This window comes from Solanum pennellii, chromosome 8 (assembly GCF_001406875.1).
Source record: "Solanum pennellii chromosome 8, SPENNV200".
NCBI classification, from domain to species: domain Eukaryota; kingdom Viridiplantae; phylum Streptophyta; class Magnoliopsida; order Solanales; family Solanaceae; genus Solanum; species Solanum pennellii.
Window position 1 is genome coordinate 58,113,025 of NC_028644.1, and position 20,793 is coordinate 58,133,817.

General features: G+C 30.5%; 1 protein-coding gene and 1 pseudogene across 1 annotated transcript in view; both read right to left on the reverse strand.

Moving 5' to 3' along the window:
* Positions 1-3,942: 3,942 nt before the first annotated feature.
* Positions 3,943-7,376, reverse strand: LOC107028179 (annotated as a pseudogene).
* Positions 7,377-14,776: 7,400 nt separating this feature from the next.
* LOC107027034 (54S ribosomal protein L24, mitochondrial-like) overlaps positions 14,777-20,793 on the reverse strand; it is a 27,678-nt gene continuing 21,661 nt past the window's right edge. The window contains exon 3 of the mRNA XM_015228194.2: positions 14,777-15,496. Within this exon, the coding sequence (XP_015083680.1) occupies positions 15,157-15,496 (340 nt within the window). The 3' untranslated portion in view covers positions 14,777-15,156. The remainder of the gene's footprint in view (positions 15,497-20,793) is intronic.

Here is a 20,793-nt window from a genome sequence, read left to right on the forward strand (position 1 = left end):
CATTTGTATTTAATATTTTTATTTTTATTTTTCTAAAAATAAATTTACTATATATCATAAAAAATTACATAAATTTATTACAAATAAATATTTTATTAATGGTGAATTATTTATAACAAAAACTCTTCATATTTTTTTTTATTTATTTATCTCACTTGTAATAAAAGGAGAAACATAATTTATTTATTTTAGATTTTTTTTAATTTAAATTTAATTATTTTATTGTAAAAATATATTGCTTTATTTATACAAGTAAATATTTTTATTAATGTATGAACATTCATAAAAAAAAACTCTTTTATTTTTTTCTATTTGTTTATCTCACTCCTAATCATGAAATCATATTATTATTTTTTTTTTTGTATTTTAAGTATTTTTATTTTTATTTTTTAATTTATTCACTAGGAGTTACTATCCATGACTTGCCCCTCTTTAATTTTTACTTTTAATAATATTCATAACTCTCATAATTTTTATATCCATAACCTCAAAATTAAATTTATAAGTTTAAGATGTCTTATGATATTTCTTTATTTTCCGTATAAATTTTTATTAGTTTCATGATACACATACACAATTATCTTTTCTTTTTTCAACATATAGGTTTGATTTGTAACAGAAAAGAAGTACATGAAGGTAAGAAATACTTCATTGAAATTTTTATTTTTTATTTTCTCTATTTTTGTCTATATAAATTCGTATTTGGTTTGTGAATCAAACTAACATGTAAAAAAAAGTACATGAAATTAATAATATATCATTCTCAATTTCTTACTTTTCAATTTCCTTTATTTTTTCTATATAGATTTATATTTATTTCATGAAGATTCACGTACATAGTTATAATTTCTCCTCTTCATAATACTTGTTTGTAAATTAGCTAACATGTAACCAAAAAAAAAGTGAATGAAGGTAAGATATATTTCATTCTAAAGTCTTTCTTTTTATTTTTATGTACTTCGACATGCTTTCTTAATATTTTTATATTTGTATTATAATTTATCAAGTAAATATAATTAAAAAAATCTCTGTAATTCTTCACAATGTTTTGTCCGTATGCAATTGCTATTTCTAATAGTTAGTTTTCCAGATATAATATAGTTTGATTATAATATTTGTTAGATTTCAAGAAATAATTATTATTAGTATTGTTATTACTATTGAAAAGATAATATACAAATATATTAAATATAGTATATATTTCGTTCTTCCTTTTGACATAATTATTTTTAATTGGTATATGATTGTTTTACTCAGTTGGTTGCATATATGAAGAGTTTGACAAATGGATCAAAACATGATGGAAAAAAATGAAGCATAATTAGAGATTATTTTTTCACTTTGAATTGTATTAGCAACTTAGTTGCTTTTGCTAGAGTTTTTTAAATTTTGATCTATATAAATAATTTAGCTAAATGTATTATATTGTGAATGCTAATCATTTGATCCTTTAGTATTCTATTTTCTCTTTGTTATTAAAAAAATATATAATTATTTCATTTTAACAACAACAACAAAATTTATGATGATTAGTTTCATTTTTATTATAATTATAAAAATTAATTGAAAAATATATTATTATTTTCATGATGTCATTTTTTGCGTATGTAACAATCTATCACCGTTCTTTTTGCTTTGAAATGTATTTATAATCTTTATGTGGTCACCAATTATTATATTTTTTGTGTTCATTTTTTGTATTTTCCCCCCTTATTTTTATTTTTTTATTAAACAAATAAAATCAATACATAATTAGTAATACATTTAGTGGCTAATAAAATTATACATTTGAATTATTTATAACTCATGTCTCTTCATCTTACTTGTAACGTTTAATATTAAATATGAATCATAACTTTATATGCTTCATTTTTCGTAAATCTTATAAGTATTTAATTAATGTTTAAAAAATTATAATAAGCAAATGTAATAATAAAATTTTAAAAAAAAAATTTTGTTTTGACGACGAGAAGAAATATTAATATTATCTATATATTCGATACTAACTTAAATATTACATATTATTATCTTATAAATATTTTATATAGTTGAGCGAAGCACGAATAATTTCACTAGTTAAACAAATAATACTATAAATATATAAATAAAGGGAGCCAAAGTCCTGATATACGATTTCATCTCGTAATTTGAAATTATGAGATAAAATTTCAATTTTTTCAAAAACTTTAATTGGTAGATTTCATATAATAATTTTATAGCTTTTAAATACAAGACTCGACTGATAGGTTTATATTTTATAAATCAAACACATTATTTATATCTTACATATTTTTTGTGATAACTTAAAAAAAAAAAAAGAGGAAATATTTACGAAATATAAACATGATTATATAGTTACTAATGATATAAAGTATAAACGATGTTTAATCGATTAAAAAGTACTGTACTATGCTACTATTCATGTTCAATTTTATTTTTAATTGAACTAAACTTGGATCAACAAATATTTTTTTTTATTAAAATAGCTTTATGATAATATATTATACTTTTTGCTATTAACTTTCACATATTTATTAAAATAGTTAAAGAGATGTTGAGACAATTTTAGTAATTTTCAATAATTATTCAATTTTATCTACTACGGCTTAGCTGCTATTGTGCCAAAAAAGAAAAAGAAAAAAGGAACCAATTATAATCAGATACTAAACATTTTTAATCTTATGACTGTAAATTCAAATCACCAAAAAAAAAACTAGTCCCCCAAAACCGTCCAGATTCTAACAATGAAAAAGACTTTAGGTAACTAAGTATTGCTCTATTTGTATCATTTTATATGAGCTAATTTGATTCGATATAAAATTTAAAAAATAAAAAATAAAATATAAAATAAAATTTTATATAATTATAAATTAGTTAACTAAGAATAAAATAAATAATTTATAATTGAATTTTACTTAAGGTAAAAATATATTTTTCTTTGAAATTGATTAAAAATAAAGTAAATTATATAAATTAAAATCGAATAATGAAAAGAGAAATAGCAAAAGGAGAGGCTGTATCAGCAGCTACGCAAGAAGCTTCAAAATTTATATTGGTCCCACTTAATGGGACTCATCAACTACACTATCATCTCATCACTATAAAGTCAAAAAGAATCACAGCCGTCCACGTGTCTCACATGATATTCTTTCAACTCTATAAATGTGTACATATTCCTTACAGAACCTTTTCCATAATTACAACACTCTTCCTTTTTTCTTTTTTTTAATTTTAATTGTATTATCAGAGCTCGGATAATATATTATATAGTTTCTTGTTAGTTCACAAAAGCATATACTAAAGTCAATGGAAGCCGTAATAAACTATATATAAGCTGAGGTGCACGCTAACATGTCACCATATCTTGTCATTTGATATGGATTTTTTTAATGTAAATAAAGTTGAAATTTGACTATTCTGAATTCTATCGGCGTCTCGAACATGAAATTTCTGTTCAAGAAAGAATAAGCCTATTATATATGAATTTATTAAACCTATCAAGAAAAGTTTATTATAATGCAAGAGGGGTTAGTTGATTTAATACTATTCTGTGGTGTAATTAAGGGGTCATTTTCTTGTTTCTGAGTAGCAAGGTCTTTTACTTGTATGACCTTGCTAATATATGTGTTAGATGTGCGCGGACATACTAATATCTAATCGTTTTAAAATACTCCTGCAAATACTGGACGTAATGTTAACATATCAATAACAACTAAGTGTTTATTCTAACTAGTTGGTTACATATGTATGGATCATTCCTTTTCGTTGTTTTGATAAATTGAATTCGAGATTGGCTGAGAAAAAAACATATCTTGATTATGGGAATCCACATGGTTATTTATAGATTGTTAATATGTAGCTATCAACTAAAAGAGAAAATTTTGCAGCCATAACACAAACTGGCAAAACATAGTATTTGCCGACTGCCAAGAGTATTCTCTACTAACTTGAACATGCTTGTGCAGACATAGCAGCCATCTTCTCACTCGTAATCCCAGCATTGCAAATGTTGGCGATGCCACGTACATGTTTCCTTCCATAAGCTGTTAATCTTCCACAATGTGCCTCAAATATCTTCACCTATTATAGTAGTCATATTCTCATCAAAAGAACAAAAAAAATGAACTGAAATACCACAAAAAATAGTCTTTTTTGCCAAGTTAAATACTTACATAGGACTTGAGGCAGTCCCAGTTGTCAACAAGTGGTTGTCCAGCAGGTCGAACGGTATGTAATACCTCATTACCTTTTTCAACACCAAAAAGAAGCTGCCCTAGATGTTTTACATTGCTGTCCACTTGAGTTCTATGTGACATAACTTCATTTAGTTTCACAAGAGCATCATATTTCTCATCTGAGCCTTCAGGAGCATTTTCGTGCTGCAAACATTAAGGAAGAACATTACTGAAATCATGTGTAGAAAGATGAATTCTCCATTAAAAAGAGGTAGGAACTTACTTTGGTGAACAAATAGAAAAGTTCAGTACTTCTCTGATCCACATTCCTTGATGATGATGTCGAGAATGACTTTGCATCCACAGAGTCATGACTGTGATTTTTGGAAGTTTCACCCATATACGCGGCAAGAGGATCAAAACTCACCACTAAATCACCATATTCTTGGACATGGGAACCATAGTTACGATATGTTAAGTTGGCAGCAGTTCTTTTTGCAACCTAAGTGACAAAATGAAATCATAAATCTTCCATGAAAATGGAATAAAAGAAAACATAGGCATTGCCCAAACAAATTGCTTAAAGCATAACAGTATAAACTCTTACTCGACTATACTGCTCATGCAAGGTGTTAGTTTTTCGATCTTGTACATCACTGTTCATAGGTGCAAACAATAATTATTAGTTTGACATAATACGTCATTTCCAAGTGCAAAATTATAGAAACAAAATACAAGAATCTATACTTCTTTCTGACAATGTGGACTACGAGAACAAAGGTTATAGAAATTGTTTATACCTATCTTCCATCCAGGCAACACTGTACAAGTCTCCCAAGCAAATACCCTTAAACTCGGGAGGTGAACACTGACCAAAGCAGGGAGTATGAGAAGTACCATTGCCACAGTATGTGCCAAAACTGGCCTCATCAGGTTTAGGTGCAGTCATGGCATAAATATTAAGTCCTTTGGGGAGAATACCATCAAACATGCTTCCAGACTCACAGGCTTCTAGGTAAATCACCTGAATATCATCCAACATAATATACAGACTTTAAATTTCACTGATCAAACATTCGCGCAAAGGGAAAGACTAAAAGCATGCAAGTTACCAGTCTGTCATACGTCCCTGAAGCATGCTTCTTTTTCAACACGTTAAATAGTTCATGTGCATAAATCAATTCTCCACTTGGCATTGCTGATAATAATAAAAACAAGAAAACAATATGTATATCCTTATCAGTTTCAAATTATCACAATATGCAAGCTTCAATTTAAGTGTCACGAAATTTAATACTTTTTAATCTTGTGGTGTTAAAATTGCATATAAAAAATCAAAATCGAAAAACTTACTAAACATAAAAAGAAACTCGACAGACCACAAAGTAAAGTAAGATATTTAAATTTGGGACAGAAGGTTGTATTGGTTGAGTAAACAAAATTAATGCAAAGAAGATACTTACAAATAAATCCAGGGGCACCATGATCAGCATAGTATATGAAGATATGGTCATTTGGGCCACTCTTCAAAACTTTACCACTTCCTCCAACAACACCACTTTTGTTGGCAAGGATGACATTGAATAAGTTTATAGCATTAACATCTTCACCTACGTAATCCTGCCTCGACAAACATAACAAAACCCCTCATAAGCTAACAAAACTCTAATAATCTTGAAAAATTTCCAAGAATTTAAACAAAAAAGAACAAACCTTAGGGACACCTTTGTAAACATCATGGCCATGTGGATTATTGATGATGACACCAGGTCTGGGGTTTTCTATATTGTTAGCAATATCATCGTACATGAATACAATGATGTTCTCGTCCTTAAGACCACCCGTCTTCAGTATTTGATAAGCGTGACTCACATCAGCCTGAAATCATACATTACAATCAATTTTTTTATATGCTGCCTGCTATTAATATTAATACAAAGTTTAAAACAGAAAACAACATTATTAAAATTTGTAGACTATGTCTATAAATCATTATTAACATTAAATTCAAAGAGTATTTTTTTAAATTAAATTATTTTCGTTTGTAGAAAGTTAACCTTTTTTCTTTAACGGATTAAAAAAATGTGTTAAATTGAAACAAAGTGGGTACATTGTTCTTATTTCTCCTTTTTACTTTAATTAACACATTTCTTGTTGTTGTTTTTTTTTAGTTTGGGGGGTGGGGGGATGAGAAATTCTAGGTACTTAACACATGCTTGGACTTTATTACTATATTTGTCCCTATTTAGTTGTTCACTTTATAAAGACACACATATTAAGATAATAATAATTAACACAGTGAAGTTACAAACTTACCCTTATTAAATATGATTTCAAAAAGAATGAATAATAACTATGAATTATTCAAGAAGTTTAAATGATGGTATAATAAGGAAAAAAATTGTCCTTTCTTGATTTGTCAAATTTGACAAGTAAATAGGGATATTTAAAAGAGGAATTATGGACAAGTAAAATAGGGACAGAGGGAGTAGTTTCTCTGACTTCGTTCAATAGATGTCTATTAAATACAAAATGTTGAAAAATAACAGAATTTAAGACTTCAAGTTGGTAGCAGTTTAATATCTTTCTAATGCCAAAAGAGTTTTAAATTCAAGTCAAATCAAAATGTCAGATTTTTATATTTATAAATCAAATCAAATCACTTATAGTCGGATTTTTCAAACTTCAATTTTTTGTGGAATTCTTGATTCTTTTTTTTGGTTCAATGTAACTCATCTTTAAGCAGTAGTTGTAGGACAATCTAATTCAATTATATCAAGACCTGTCTAACCTTAAACAGTCAATAATAGATCCACAAAATACAACAAGTTGATAGATGTTGATGAAAATATTATCAAACCACTCCAGTCACCACAAATAAATCGTCAAACATTCACATCGTCGCAAGCCAATCAAACCAATAATGTCATTTATCCATTGTCAAGACTATGAATTAACGTTTACAAGGAATTGATTCATAAAAAAATGTTAGGCGATATATATTACATAAAAAGAAATAATTTAAGATGATAACCTGATGCCTATAATTAGTCCAGCCAGCGGAGCCAGCAATTAGGACTGCCATTTGGTTCCTTTTGTTTTTTGAGCTAAGAATTGAGAGATACTACGACCTTCAATATTAACAAATATTGAGACCAAAACAAGGAAAAATATACCAACGATATTATACCTAGATATCATTGTTTTTAAAATTAACAAAGGAACTAATCAACTAGAATGGAGAATATTGAGCTTGGTGTATGACAAATTTATAGCAAATATGTCAAACAACTCAATTATTTATTACACTAGCTTTTGCTTAAAGATTATGAGCATGATAATTTTTCTATAGATGTTTGTTTGATAAATCTTATAAGGAATTATATTTAAACTTTTATTTGACCAATTTTATGATAATTTTTCTATAAATATTTGTTTGATCATATCTTATTAGGAATTATATTTAAATCTGTATTTGACCAATTAGGAATATCAATATGGGCTGGCCCACCCCATACGTCCATTCAGGCTCTGATATTTTACGGGTCAAGCCGAGCTAGTCCATTTTTGGTGTAAGCTAGAAAATGGTCGACCCAACTCACAAGTACGTGGGCTATAGGCTTGCTGGGTAAGTTTACTTTTTTAAAAATTATATATATTTCTATTATCTATTATATAGAAGAGCCAAGTAGAGGACAACCAAGGACAATTTTGTCATTTCACAAATATTCTAGAATGTTTATTTTTATGTTATGACACCAAAAAAAGTGGTAATAGATTTATAATAACAATATAACCAAATATCTATTCTTAAATGACATGTGTATCCTAATGATTTGACATTTAATTTGGATCCACATTTTCAATAGATTTTTTTTTGTGTGTGAAATTTTCATTAAACCAAAAATATCTATTAAACAATGGCATTTTAGTAATTTTTATATTATTCAAGGGTGAAGTAATAATTGTATAATTAACGACCAAAATGAAAATCTAGAAGAATCCATACATGTCTTTTACTTTTAAAATTGCCCCATAAAGATATTTATATAATTGTGTTAAAATGAAGAGTTTCTATTAATTAACTTTTTACAAACAATAATAAAAGCTAAACTTGTTTTAACATGTTTTTGAAAGAAAATTTTGAACTAATTTAAAATAAAATGTGTTTGAATAGTTAACCTTTTTATTCCTAAAAATACTTTAAAGAATTATTGCATAAACATATTTTAAATATTTTTTACAAAACATGATCACTAAATTTATATCTTGATTATTAAAATAATCTTTAAAATGACGTATCAATATTTTTAATTAATTTGAAGATAGATAAAATTATATTTACGTGACCAAAATAATGAACAATGTTTAACTATTTAATAGGGAAAATTTTTATACAATATTTTCTTATATCAAATATGATAAAATATTTGACAGGGAAAATTTGACATTAGAAAAAATTAATATAACAAATTCTAAGGAATATTAAAATACAAACTAAAGAAAAATGAGTAGTTAAAATATAAACAAAAAACAAAAAATAAAAATGTCAATAGAAAAGGGCTTGAGAAATATAGAGGAAGAAAAAAATTAAAAAATAAATAATAACTTGATAGTCTCATTTGGAACTTCTGTCACCGGACTAGTAGGTGTTTCTTCTAACTCCTCTTCTCCCAAATCAGCTTCTACTTCTTCACCTGAATTTTCATCAACATTAGGATTAATATTACCATAACATCATTCTAAATTTTCGTGATCGAGTTGAACATTTGAATCAATATCATAAGAAGTATCATCAACATAAGTAGGATCATTTATGTTAAATCTAACTATACTCGTTGATTTAGATGAAGTACCACCACTTTTACTACTCTTTTTTTCTTTACTATTTTTTTTACCAAAATTAAATAATTTAAAAGGTCTACTTTCTTCGTTATCTTGTGCTTTCTCTTTTTCGTTGCCGCTAATTTTTTTGCTAGAACTCATACTTAATTATATATAAAGTGTAATATAAAAATAATAATAACACAAAAATAATGACGAAAAATAAAATATAAATATTATGAAACGAATGTACCAAACGTCTGCGTTAATAGCAGACGTTAAACCGATTGTTGAAGCTTGTGGTTTATTGTAACTTGTAATTTGAAACTCCAACCAATACTTGATAACAAATATGAGATAATATAATTATATATATTGATATAATATGAAAATTGAAAATTGAAATATATGAATTATAATAATATGAGAATTAAAATGGATTAGAAATTAAGATTGACACTTGAGAGTTGAGAGGATATAGAAAAATAGATGAGAGAAATGAGAATAGATGATTTGTAAGAAATAGTAGGGATAGGTGTATTTATAATATTAAAAATAGATTAAAATGTAATTATTATAACTTGAGGGTTTAAAAAAAAGTTTTAAAAATAGGGGGGTGATAAAGGCTGGTAGGGGGCGTTTGGGAACACAAAAATGACAAAAATCCGTTGGGGGGCCCAATAGCCGTTTCCCCAACGGATTAAAATGGTAACTTTTTGAAGATTAAAAAAAAAAAGTGGATCCCGCGAACCGATCGATTCACCGGGCCGGATCGATCGAGACGCCGGGGTGATCCGGCCCCTGACCGGTCCCCTCATCCCCCATCCCTTAAACCCCCTGAACATAAGGGGATGGGCCGGGCGGGACGCGGGCCGGGCGGGATAGCCCGATACCCCTGCCACCCGTACTCTTAACCATGATGAAAACTTCAAAAGCCTCTAAACAACTAATCAGAAGAAGAAACATTTTCTGAATCGTATGCAACAAAAAAAATGAATGTTCTTAAATGTAACTGTTTTTAATCTTTACATATATATATATATAAATCAAAATTCACTTTAACCCATCATTTAATAAACCCCTTTTCGTGTCAGGTTAATCCCTTTGAAGTTTTTTATTTTTATTTTTAAAATTATTTATATAATATTATATAATTATTTGTGATATATGTTTGTATTTTTGTCTGGTGACTAATTTCATTGAATTCTTTATTTTATTTAAAAATATTTATATAATATTATATTGCTACTTGTGATATGTGTTTGTGTTCTTGTTTTGCAAATTGAAAACAGATGACTATCAAATGGAATCATAGGTGAACAATAATTTTATCTTATTTTGTTTGGTAAGTTATTTATTATTTTTAGTTGATTGATATGATCTTTTTTTGTTTTATGTTACAATAACATTGTTACTCTCATCTTCTTCTAAATGTTTATGAAATTTCTTGAAAAAAATAAACAAGTACTATTGAATTCTTGTGTTAATTATTTACTATATTAATAATGTGTTTTCTCAATCCTTTATCTTGTATTATTCTATATGATATAAACATAATTTTGTTGCTTAGATGTCGACGGCTAAAGTTAAAAATATATCAGTAATAACATGTTATTTTATTATAAGTTCTACCAATTATAATTATACTTGTATACAAGAAGAAAATTAAAAATATTCCAAAATCCTTTACTTTCTTTCAAATTTTTCATTGATATGACCAGAGATATAAAAAGTCAGTCATCTTCTCAAGAAATTGAAAATCTATGTCCTACGATCCTATATATGTGTGTGTGTTTGATTAATGAACGAAGTAAAATTAAGTTTAGATTTATACTCATTTCAATATGAATACATTATATTTTTATTTTAAGTTCATCTTTTTCTTTCGAGAATCAGCTTTAAAAGAAAATATAAATTATTTCAATTTATATAGATTGTTATTATACATAATTCAAGTATTTCTAAATAATTAAAAAATTTAAATTAAAGAAAATGCATAATTATTTTTTCTTTTGGTTAAAAGAGGAGATAGTGTATCGTAATATTATACATCACATAAATATTATGCATAGCTTAAAGCTTAAGAAATAATGTGTTCAAAATTCAAGGCTAAAAAAAGTTTTAATAGTCTTGATATTCGAAAATTAAGGAAAAATTAAAAAAATTGATAATATTTTTATAATGCGCGAAGCGCAAACTAATTCACTAGTAAACAATAACTTTGAAACTATTAAATTCAATCAGTTAACTATGGCATATCTTTATTGAGATACTAAGATTGAATTGGTAAATGACTTAGAAACAAAATATTATTAATATTTTTTTCAATAACTAACTAATTTTACAATCAAAGTAAACATTTACAACACATAAAACTTAATAAATGTATATAAATATTTTATAGGAGTAGTGATATTTGATTAGTGATTAACTTATGAATTAGTCATTACGACCTAATTAATATATATATANGCTTGCCATGGGGAGGGGCTCTAGCAAAACGCCTAGAGACTCAAGCGTGAAACTTAGTTTACGAGACTTACGCTCTAAGCACCTGACTGTATGCCCTAAGTACGCCCAACGCTTGGGGCTCATCCAATAGATCTTACACAAATTATGTGTTAAAGTCTTTAATTAACATTGTTGATCCTCATAATTCTTGAATAAATGAATGATACATAGCTTTTTAATTTATAAAGATAACAAGATTGAGAGTAACTCAACAACAAATGTAGTATCACATATTCACTATTTGGTAACACTATGAAGGTAATTATATATTACGTGACATTTCTCTTAAAAATATGTAGTGAAATTTTACTTTTTACACTTATCATTGGTCTTCATGGTTTTGTCATATGTCTCAAAATTGTCATATTTTATTTAAATATTTGAAAGTAATTAATTTTATTTTTATTCATGAAAGAGTGATGTTAATACTATAATACTTGTAAGTTTATTGATTATTTTCTTTTAAAGTTGGGGGGAGGGGGTAAATTGTATAGTATGATATTTCTCAAATAGTAATTATAATATTTTTTTTCTTTATTATAGATTATCAATACTTATCTCAAATAAAAATCATAATATAATTTCTATATATTATAGGTTTTTCACAAAAAATTTATTTGTAAAATCATTAAAGGAATTTAATTAGTAATAAAACTATAAAAATGAATATACATGAGACTACGCCCTGTAGATCCATGAGACTTACGCTCCGTATCTTGGGACTTACGCCTCGCCCCGTACTGTATAAATGTTTTGCTTCACGCCCCCGCGTTTTAAAACATTGGTTAAATCGCTCCGTATCTGTGCAGATTCAGGTACTTCGAATCATCAACAAGATATTCGCTGAGATCACATCAGTTGCTTATCAGCTTTTGGTGAGGCCTCCTTGCTTTTAGAGGACTCTAGTTTTATGATTTGTTAGTAGTAATTCTTTGATGTGTGATGGGTTTTTTTTTCCGACACCTATCTCTATACAGTAGCTTCATAAATAGACAGTTTATGTCAGTCTTGCATTATTCAATTTTAGATGCTTTATTTAAAATTTCTATGTTTGATACTCATTATTTTTAGATAATTTTAAGATTTAATAAATTGTTTTTTAAAATAATTCTTCAATTTTGATGTTTGTGTATGCTTAGTTTAGTTTTTCGCCTATAGTTAGCCAAGATGAGAATTTACTTGGAGACCAATAATGATTCTCAAATGCCGATCGCGTCTATGGTGTAAATTTGTATCGTGACAAAAGAAATGTTGGGGGAGGAGGCGGAGGAGAAAGAGAAGGAAGAGGAAAACGTGGAGGAAGAAGATAGTTATGAGCGACGATGATGATGTAAAAGTTGTTCAGTGTATCTAGCATTTTATTGCAATGCTTCTCATTCCTCTATCACCCTTAGTTTTCTCTTCTAATACATTTTTAACTTAGTTTTCATTCCAGTTAATTTTATTTCTAGTACATTTTTATCTTAGTTTTCATTGTAGTTAATTTAATTTTTCTCACATTCCTTTTATATTTTCCCTTCTTGTTAATTTTATTTTTCTCTAATTTTATTTAGAGTGATTGATGAATTTATTAAGTGAACTCAATTTGTTTTCTTCTATTTTGGTTCATTCTGTTTTCTCTTTTATTTTATTTTAAAGTTCTTGATAAATTTATTATATTTGTATAAGCGATTTGCTAGATAGAATACAAGTAAGAAGTCACTCTTAAATCACTTAATTACACTTTTTAAATTCAAATTCGTATAATTCATTACTTAGTTATTATTGTAGTGTTATGATTATAACAACAAAAAATAATGGCTTATGAGTTGTGAGGGCACAAACAACAGTTATCTTTTATTGCATTTTATCCTTAGTTTTAACGCTTTAATTCATTTTATTTTCCCTGGTTCATTTTATTTTATAGTTGTTGATAAATTTAACAAGTGAACTCACTTTTCTTTTCTACTTTGGTTAATTTTATTTATTTTTATTTAATTTAGAGTTTTTGATGAATTTGTTACACTTTTTATAGGTGATTTATTCTGAGCACATATCCAACATATTTCTGAATATCTTGATGCAACTTAAAGGCAAGATAAAAGATTTATTTTTTTCTGTACAAATGATGTGGTGTAATTAATTCACATATGATTTGGTATTACAGTTGCAACAATGTATATATAGGACAAGGTGATGTGATATATTTCTTTTATGGCCTTAAATTGATTTATCCTTTTTTTTCAATCTTTTATTTTTACTTTTTTCCATTTTAAAATTAATTGTGATATTGTAAAAAAAAGTCACTCTTGAATCATTTAACTACACCCTTTAAATCTCTATCCCTATAATTCATTGATTAGTTATTATTGTAATGTAATGGTTTAAGCAATGAAAAGTTGTGGCTTGTGAGTAAAGGTGTTCACAGATCGAAAAAAATGATCCAAATCAAAATATCGAACCAAATCAAAATAATTAATAAATTTTTATTTGGGTTTGATTTGGTTTGATTTAGATTTTTGAAAATCGGTAGTATTTGTTTGTTATGGTCTATTCAATAAAAAATCAAAGAAATAACTGAACTGATACATTATATACACATATTTCATTGATGTATACATACTTAATATATTGTTTTTTATAAACAACTTTAAAGATCATGCATGTGTTTTCATCAAAATTTATTTATAATTTACTTATTGATAGCAAAATTTTCTTTATAATTTACTTACTGGAAGCAAAATGTCCAAGGTGAAGACATTCAAAACACTCAGTAATTTCAGTCATTCTAACTATTTTTCGTTTTGAATGACTTATTGTCACTTTTTTCACATATGAATGAATTGTTTCTTTTATTTTTATGTATGGCTAATAATCGAATCTCTAAACTAAATTAAACCCAAACCAATAAATGTATATTATATTTGATTCGGTTTGATTTGATAATTTCAAAATCGATTAAATAAATTAAACCCCTGAGGGCTACAAACAACCGAAAATGAGAAAACAAAGTCATTTTTCTTTCAAAAGTCATATTAGAAAACTGATAATGTCAAATTGTCAATCTTAAATCTGGAATTACAAGGGGCTTTATTAGGAATGTTTTTCATATTAACTTTATCTTAAATTTTGGCTATTAATCATGCGGGTGATGAATCAATGTTTTATTCTAATTTCAATTGAAGAGCATTCCAATATGAAGATTACTAAAATCAGAATTAAAGTTTATATATACTTTATAGGAGTGTTCAAATAGTACAAGTTAGATAACAAAACTACTAAAAGTATAGTCATAAAAAATCGTGTTTCTTCTTTGTATCCTTGGGATGAGCATTGAACACTTGAAAGTTGAGTACTGATGAGTAATTCAATTAAGTCAACTACATAGTATTGCGATAGTTGCAGAATTTCTGGTTATTATATATCCAGAAAAACATTACACTAAAGCAGATGCTAGGCAAACTTCATGGATATGAATAAATATCAGGAATAAGAAGACACTACGACCAACAAAAGAAGCCCTTCAATATCAGCAAGTACCTCGGAAGCCAACAACATTTTCACTGTGTTTTCAAGCATTGGCGACCATCCCTTCATGGAAATCAGTTGGTAAGCTTACTTCTCCGTCAGTTCCTTCAGAATCTGCTTTTACCTCGAATTTTGGTGATCAACCATACATCTTCCTTTTGGCTTCCCTACGGGCTGCTCTTTCTTCCAACTTCACTTCCTTAAATTGCTCTTCAAGTTTTGTTTCTTCTTCGGGTGTAAAGAAAACTACCTCCATTTTCCCAAGCTCCTCGTACAACTTCTCAATCTTAGCTTTCCAGAACAGGCCTAATTCAGTGTCCATCTCATGGTAAGGTGTCTTCAGCAGGTACTCATCAATACCACCTGCCTTGTCAATACATCGCAAGGCATGAGTTGTAACCTTCACACGAATTTGGCGATCTAGGATGTAGCTGAAAAGCCGTTTCTCTTGCACATTAGGCTTCCAAGTCCTCCTAGACCTGTTCAAATAAACAAATCACAATTTATTTTTTTGGGGGAAGTAAAGAATGACAGTTTAGTATGATTCACCACATATGACACACTGCAGTTGAAAATATGAACTTACCTTTTCTATCTTTGGGGAGCTAGAAACAACTACAATCCAAAGGTAGCAGACTACAAACACCAGCATTTGCAAGCCAACTAAAAGTTTCAAGCAACTACAGGCAATTACATCTGAATTAAGTGAGGAGGGATAGGAAGAAGAAAAGCACTTAGTTGATAATTGATATCTCAAACTCGGCAAAGCCTTTTGCCGTACAAGCATCAAAGAAGAATATTTTCGCAAATCTGATTTCTATTGGGAAAGATCGTATTTACCTCTAGAAACAAATTTGGTGCAGGAAGAAAAGATAACTATTCTGAAGCTGTGGAGAAAAAGGATGGCAGGCAAGAACTAGCTGATCTTACAAACTCAAGCAAATAGCCATTCGTTGCAGAAGAGGAATTTCTCCGTAATCATCAAAATTGGGAGAAAGCACAGGGAAAGGCCATGGACATGAGTTGTTTTCTGAAGGAAGTTGGATTAGATCACGATGATATCCCAGTGCAAATTGGAGAATCTCCACATGCACTTCAACCATCAAATGAAGTCAAAGTCATCAGCATATCATCCAGAAAGCCCAAAGAAGCATTATATCGAAGTGGAAGAGATACCAGAACTGATTTTTTATTATCATATTCGTAGATACGAGGAAAATCGGGCTTGTGAATCTTCTTCCCCTTGTGCTGCATCTCCTAAATCAGCAAAGTCACCTTATATCATCTGGACAGACAACGGTATTCTAGATTTTGCATTGATTGGAACGTCTATCAAACAAAAACATTGATGGACACTTCTTTTAGCTAAAGGATCACTCGCAGCCCTTAGAATATTGTTCAGTATATCTGCTGTAGTCACCGGTCAGTCAGCTGTTTGATTGTTCATGTTGTTTAGTTCTGCCTTGCTTCACATTTTATCACTTAGCCCTAATGCTTTTGTATTTTTTAAAAAAACTCTTAACATCTGAAGGAGGATATTTCCATATGAAATAGAAAAGTCTTTTTTAAGTAGAAATAAGAAAAATAATTCTTTGGAGCCTCTGCTGATTCTAGAGCAAACAACTATAAATACCAAATTACATTGAGAAAATTAACATGATGAATTGAAGTGCAACAGCTGGCAAAGGTAGAGGAGGTTTCTTGCACAAAAATTCAGATGTTTGTGGTTTAAGGAAGGAGATAGAACACTCTTTTTTTTCAAAGAGTTCCAAGTCCCACAGGAGATATAACTTCATCGAAAGATCAAACAATATTGGCCTTCTATCAGAACTTATACTCCAAAGATGAAAATTGGAGGCCTACAAAAAACTTTTTTTATCAAGTAGATGCATAATAGTTACAAAAGCTTAGTAGCAAAAGGACATCTCTCCTTTATATTGTAAATTGAGAATCAGGGAGCGAACATAGTTCAGAAATGACTCAGGGCAATCTAGAGGGGATAAATAAAACCAACTATACAAAAACATGAGGCAGTTAGCTTTCAAAGATCGGTAGGAAGTTGATATTCTATCAAAACATCTTCTATTCCTTCCATTCCAGATACTCCAAAAAATGGCTGCATGTATCATCTTCCAGATTCTTTTTTTGGATGACAAGGGAAACCCACAGACGCTGGTGCTATCAACTTTCCAGCAACTCCAGCTTATCACAACATCACTGATATTTTGAGGCATGATCCATTTGAGGCCAAAAAGAGCTTAAAACATGCTCCATAAGTCTGCTGCTATTTGACATTGTAGAAATAGGTGGTTGTGTGTTTCTGCTTCCTTCATGCACATATAACATCTGGTAGCCATCTAAAACTTCCTTCTGGTCAGGTTGCCTTGGGTCAGGCAAGCTCCATGGAGTGCAGTCCAGTTGAAGCAACCAATCTTAGGAGGCAATTTGATCTTCCATATAAGCTTCCAAGGCCAGTGGTCTGTAATTGCATTTTGTGGACCTAGAATCTTGAAAGCTGCTTAAACTGAGAACTTCCCACCCCCTTTTTTCTCCCCAGTTGAGTTGGTCTGGTGTTTCACTGTTTGCAACATTGTGGCTAGTAGGCTGACCAACTCCTCCATTTCCCAGTCCTGTATGTTCCTTCTGAGGATGATGTTCCAAGAATTCCCTTCTCTGTATTGCTGAATAGTAGAGTTAGGCTCCCTTGCTATCTGGAACATGTTAGGATAAGCAACCATTAAGGAGGAGTTGCCTATCCATTTGTCTCTCCAGAAACTGATATGTTGTCCATTCCTTTTTCTCTGCAATTAAGTTTTTGTGTTGAGAGAACTTCTCCCATAATTTGCTTATACTTCTCCATACACCAACTTCGCTGTTGAAACATTAGAACACCAGTGGTTTAGCGCTCCATGTGCAATAATCACATCCTTCTAAAGGCTATGCTCCTCTTGAGTGTATATCCACAACTACTTCATACGTAGGCATTTGTTGTGCAGTGTTAAGTCTCTAATGCCCAAACCGCTTAACTTTTTTGGTAACAAGACTATTGGTCGCTTGAACAAATGAAATTTATGGCTTTTATTATTCCCTTCCCATAGAAAATTCCTTCTGGTTTTGTCCAGTTGCTTCAAAGCCTTATTGCATATGGGATGTAGTGACATACTATATGTTGGGATACTATCAAGTACATTATTTATCAATGTTAGTCTGCCACCCATAGAGAGGTACTGCATTTGCCATGTAGCAAGCCTTTATTCAAACTTTTCAATCATTCCACTCCAGATGCCTTCCGCCTTGTATTTAGCCCCAAATGGAAGGCCTAAGTAAGTGGTTGGGAAAATTCCAATTCTACAACCCAATATGTCTGCCAACTCCTCAATGTTCTGCACCTCATTAACAACATAGGTCACACTCTTGAGCATGTTTATAAGGAGACCTGAAATAGCTTCAAATTGAGTAGTGCAAGGTTTAGGTATAGGATATGTTCTCTGTCAGCTCCACAAAAGATCAATATATCATCTGCGTAAAGTAAATTGCTCTATCCCTTCCTATATCAAAACCTTTGATCCATTGCAGTTGTTTGGCTTTGTTCAACATTCTACTCAACCCTTCCATAGCCAGAATGGACATAAAAGGTGAAAGAGGATCGCCTTGCCATAGGCCTCTCCCTGCAGAGAAAAGCCTACTGGGCTTTTGTTGATTAAAATTGAATACTTCACTGTGGAAATGTGGAACTTAATCCATTTAATCCACCTATCACCAAACCCCATCTGCCTGAGAATAGATATGAGATAAGATCAATTCAAATGGTCAAAGGCTTTCTCAACATCTAATTTGCAAAGTAGTCCAACATTCCCCTCTTTCAATTGCCAATCAATCACCTCATTTACTATGAATGAGGCATCAATGATTTGTCTCCCTTTGAAAAAGGCATTTTGTTGGTTTGAGACTAGTTTCCCCATACCTGTCTTCAATCTATTTGCGAGGACTTTTGCAATGATCTTGTATATGCTTCCAATCAGACTGATAGGTCTGTAATCCCTAAGTTCGCTTGCCCCCTTTTTCTTAGGAATAAGTGATGTGAATGAATTACAAGACTTAACTATCCAGTAACGTTGATGGTAGTGTTGCATAGCTGCTAATAGATCTGTTCTGATAAACTCCAAAGAGCTCTGGAAGAAAGCCATAGTAAAACCATCAGGCCCAGGGGCATTGTCAGGGGCACTTGATTTAATGGTTGCTAGTACTTCCTCCTCTCTGAAAGCTGCTTCTAAGTTACTGCTTTCCTCCACTGTGATGGAGGCAATTCCCTCAAACGTGATTGTAGGCCTCCACTCTTCTTGTTCAGTGTACACTCCTTCAAAGAACTCTATGTTTATCAATTGAAAAGGGGAGGTCTGGAAGTTGCTTTCACTAAGGAGGAAGTGAGATGCCATCAGCTCATGTGCTCCTGACAAAGTCCAGGTCTTGATGGATTCACAATGGCCTTCTACCAGAAAGCATGGGACACCAATTAAGCATGTCATATTGGCTGCTCCCGATCATTTTCACCATCATGGTCGCATGGTCAAGTCTTTCAATCCATCCTTTATTCTAATTCCAAAAATAAAAGGAGCTATGGAACTTAGAAGTTACAAAACCATAAGTCTTCATGCCACCACAATGCATTCATTAAAGAAAGACACATTACTGATGCTGCCTCATAGCAAATGAGGCTTATGGACTGGAAGATAAAGTCAGGTGCAAATGGCTCCTACTCAAGTTCGATGTTGAAAGAGCCTCTGACAAAATAAGTTGGCAGTATCCTATTACTATCCCTAGTTATTCGGGTTTTGGAGAAATATGGATCAGGAACTACATCACCACTGTGAAATATTCTATCCTTATTGACAGAGGTCCATTGGGACTCTCTCCTAGAAGAGAGATGGCAGGGGACCTCCTTTATCATACCGACCATAGAAGGTCTTCGTAATGTACTTGAGAAAGCTGAACAGTTATAATGGTTTGAAGGATTCACAATGGGTAGCAGCAGGGGACATTCCTATCTCCATTTATCATCTCTTGTTTGCTGATGATACACTTATTCTGTTGGAGCTGAGAAGTCCCAAGTCGTTTACTTGAATCTCGCCCTGATGTTTTTTGAGGCAATGTCTGGCCTGCACATAAATATGCTCAAAAGTATCATCTACCCGGTGAATATAATCCCAAATCTGGTGGAACTGGCTGATATTATGGGATGTAGTACTAGCAAAATACGAATCTTCTGAGCTTTGGAATTCAGTAGTTGAAAAGTGTAGCGAATGAGCAACATGGAAGAACCAGTACCTATCTTTATAGGCAGGCTAACCCTTATTGATAGTGTACTGGATAATATCCCTACTTATTTCATGGCATTGGATCCTATCGCAGCAAAATCAAGGAGCAGCTTGACAGAACAAGAAGAAACTTTCTTTGGGATGGAACAACATCAACCACAAGATCCACCTTGTGATATACCGTGGTTTCACGGTATAATTAATACTTTTTCCTTAAGTTTAGTGTGTCCGAAAGCCTTTTTGTGCTAATTTTGATATAAGTTTCTCTTTGTTTTGCAGGAAATCTGTCCAAGGCTAAATGCGGAGATTTTGAGCGAAAAAATGCAGAAGAGACCACCTACGGAGCTTATGACGGTCCGTCGTGCTTGTGACGGTCCGTAGGTGGCAACGTAGTGCAGCTGCTGAAGGAAGATGGGGAAGTCTGACCAAGTGTGGGATTACGAAGCTTGTGACGGTCCGTC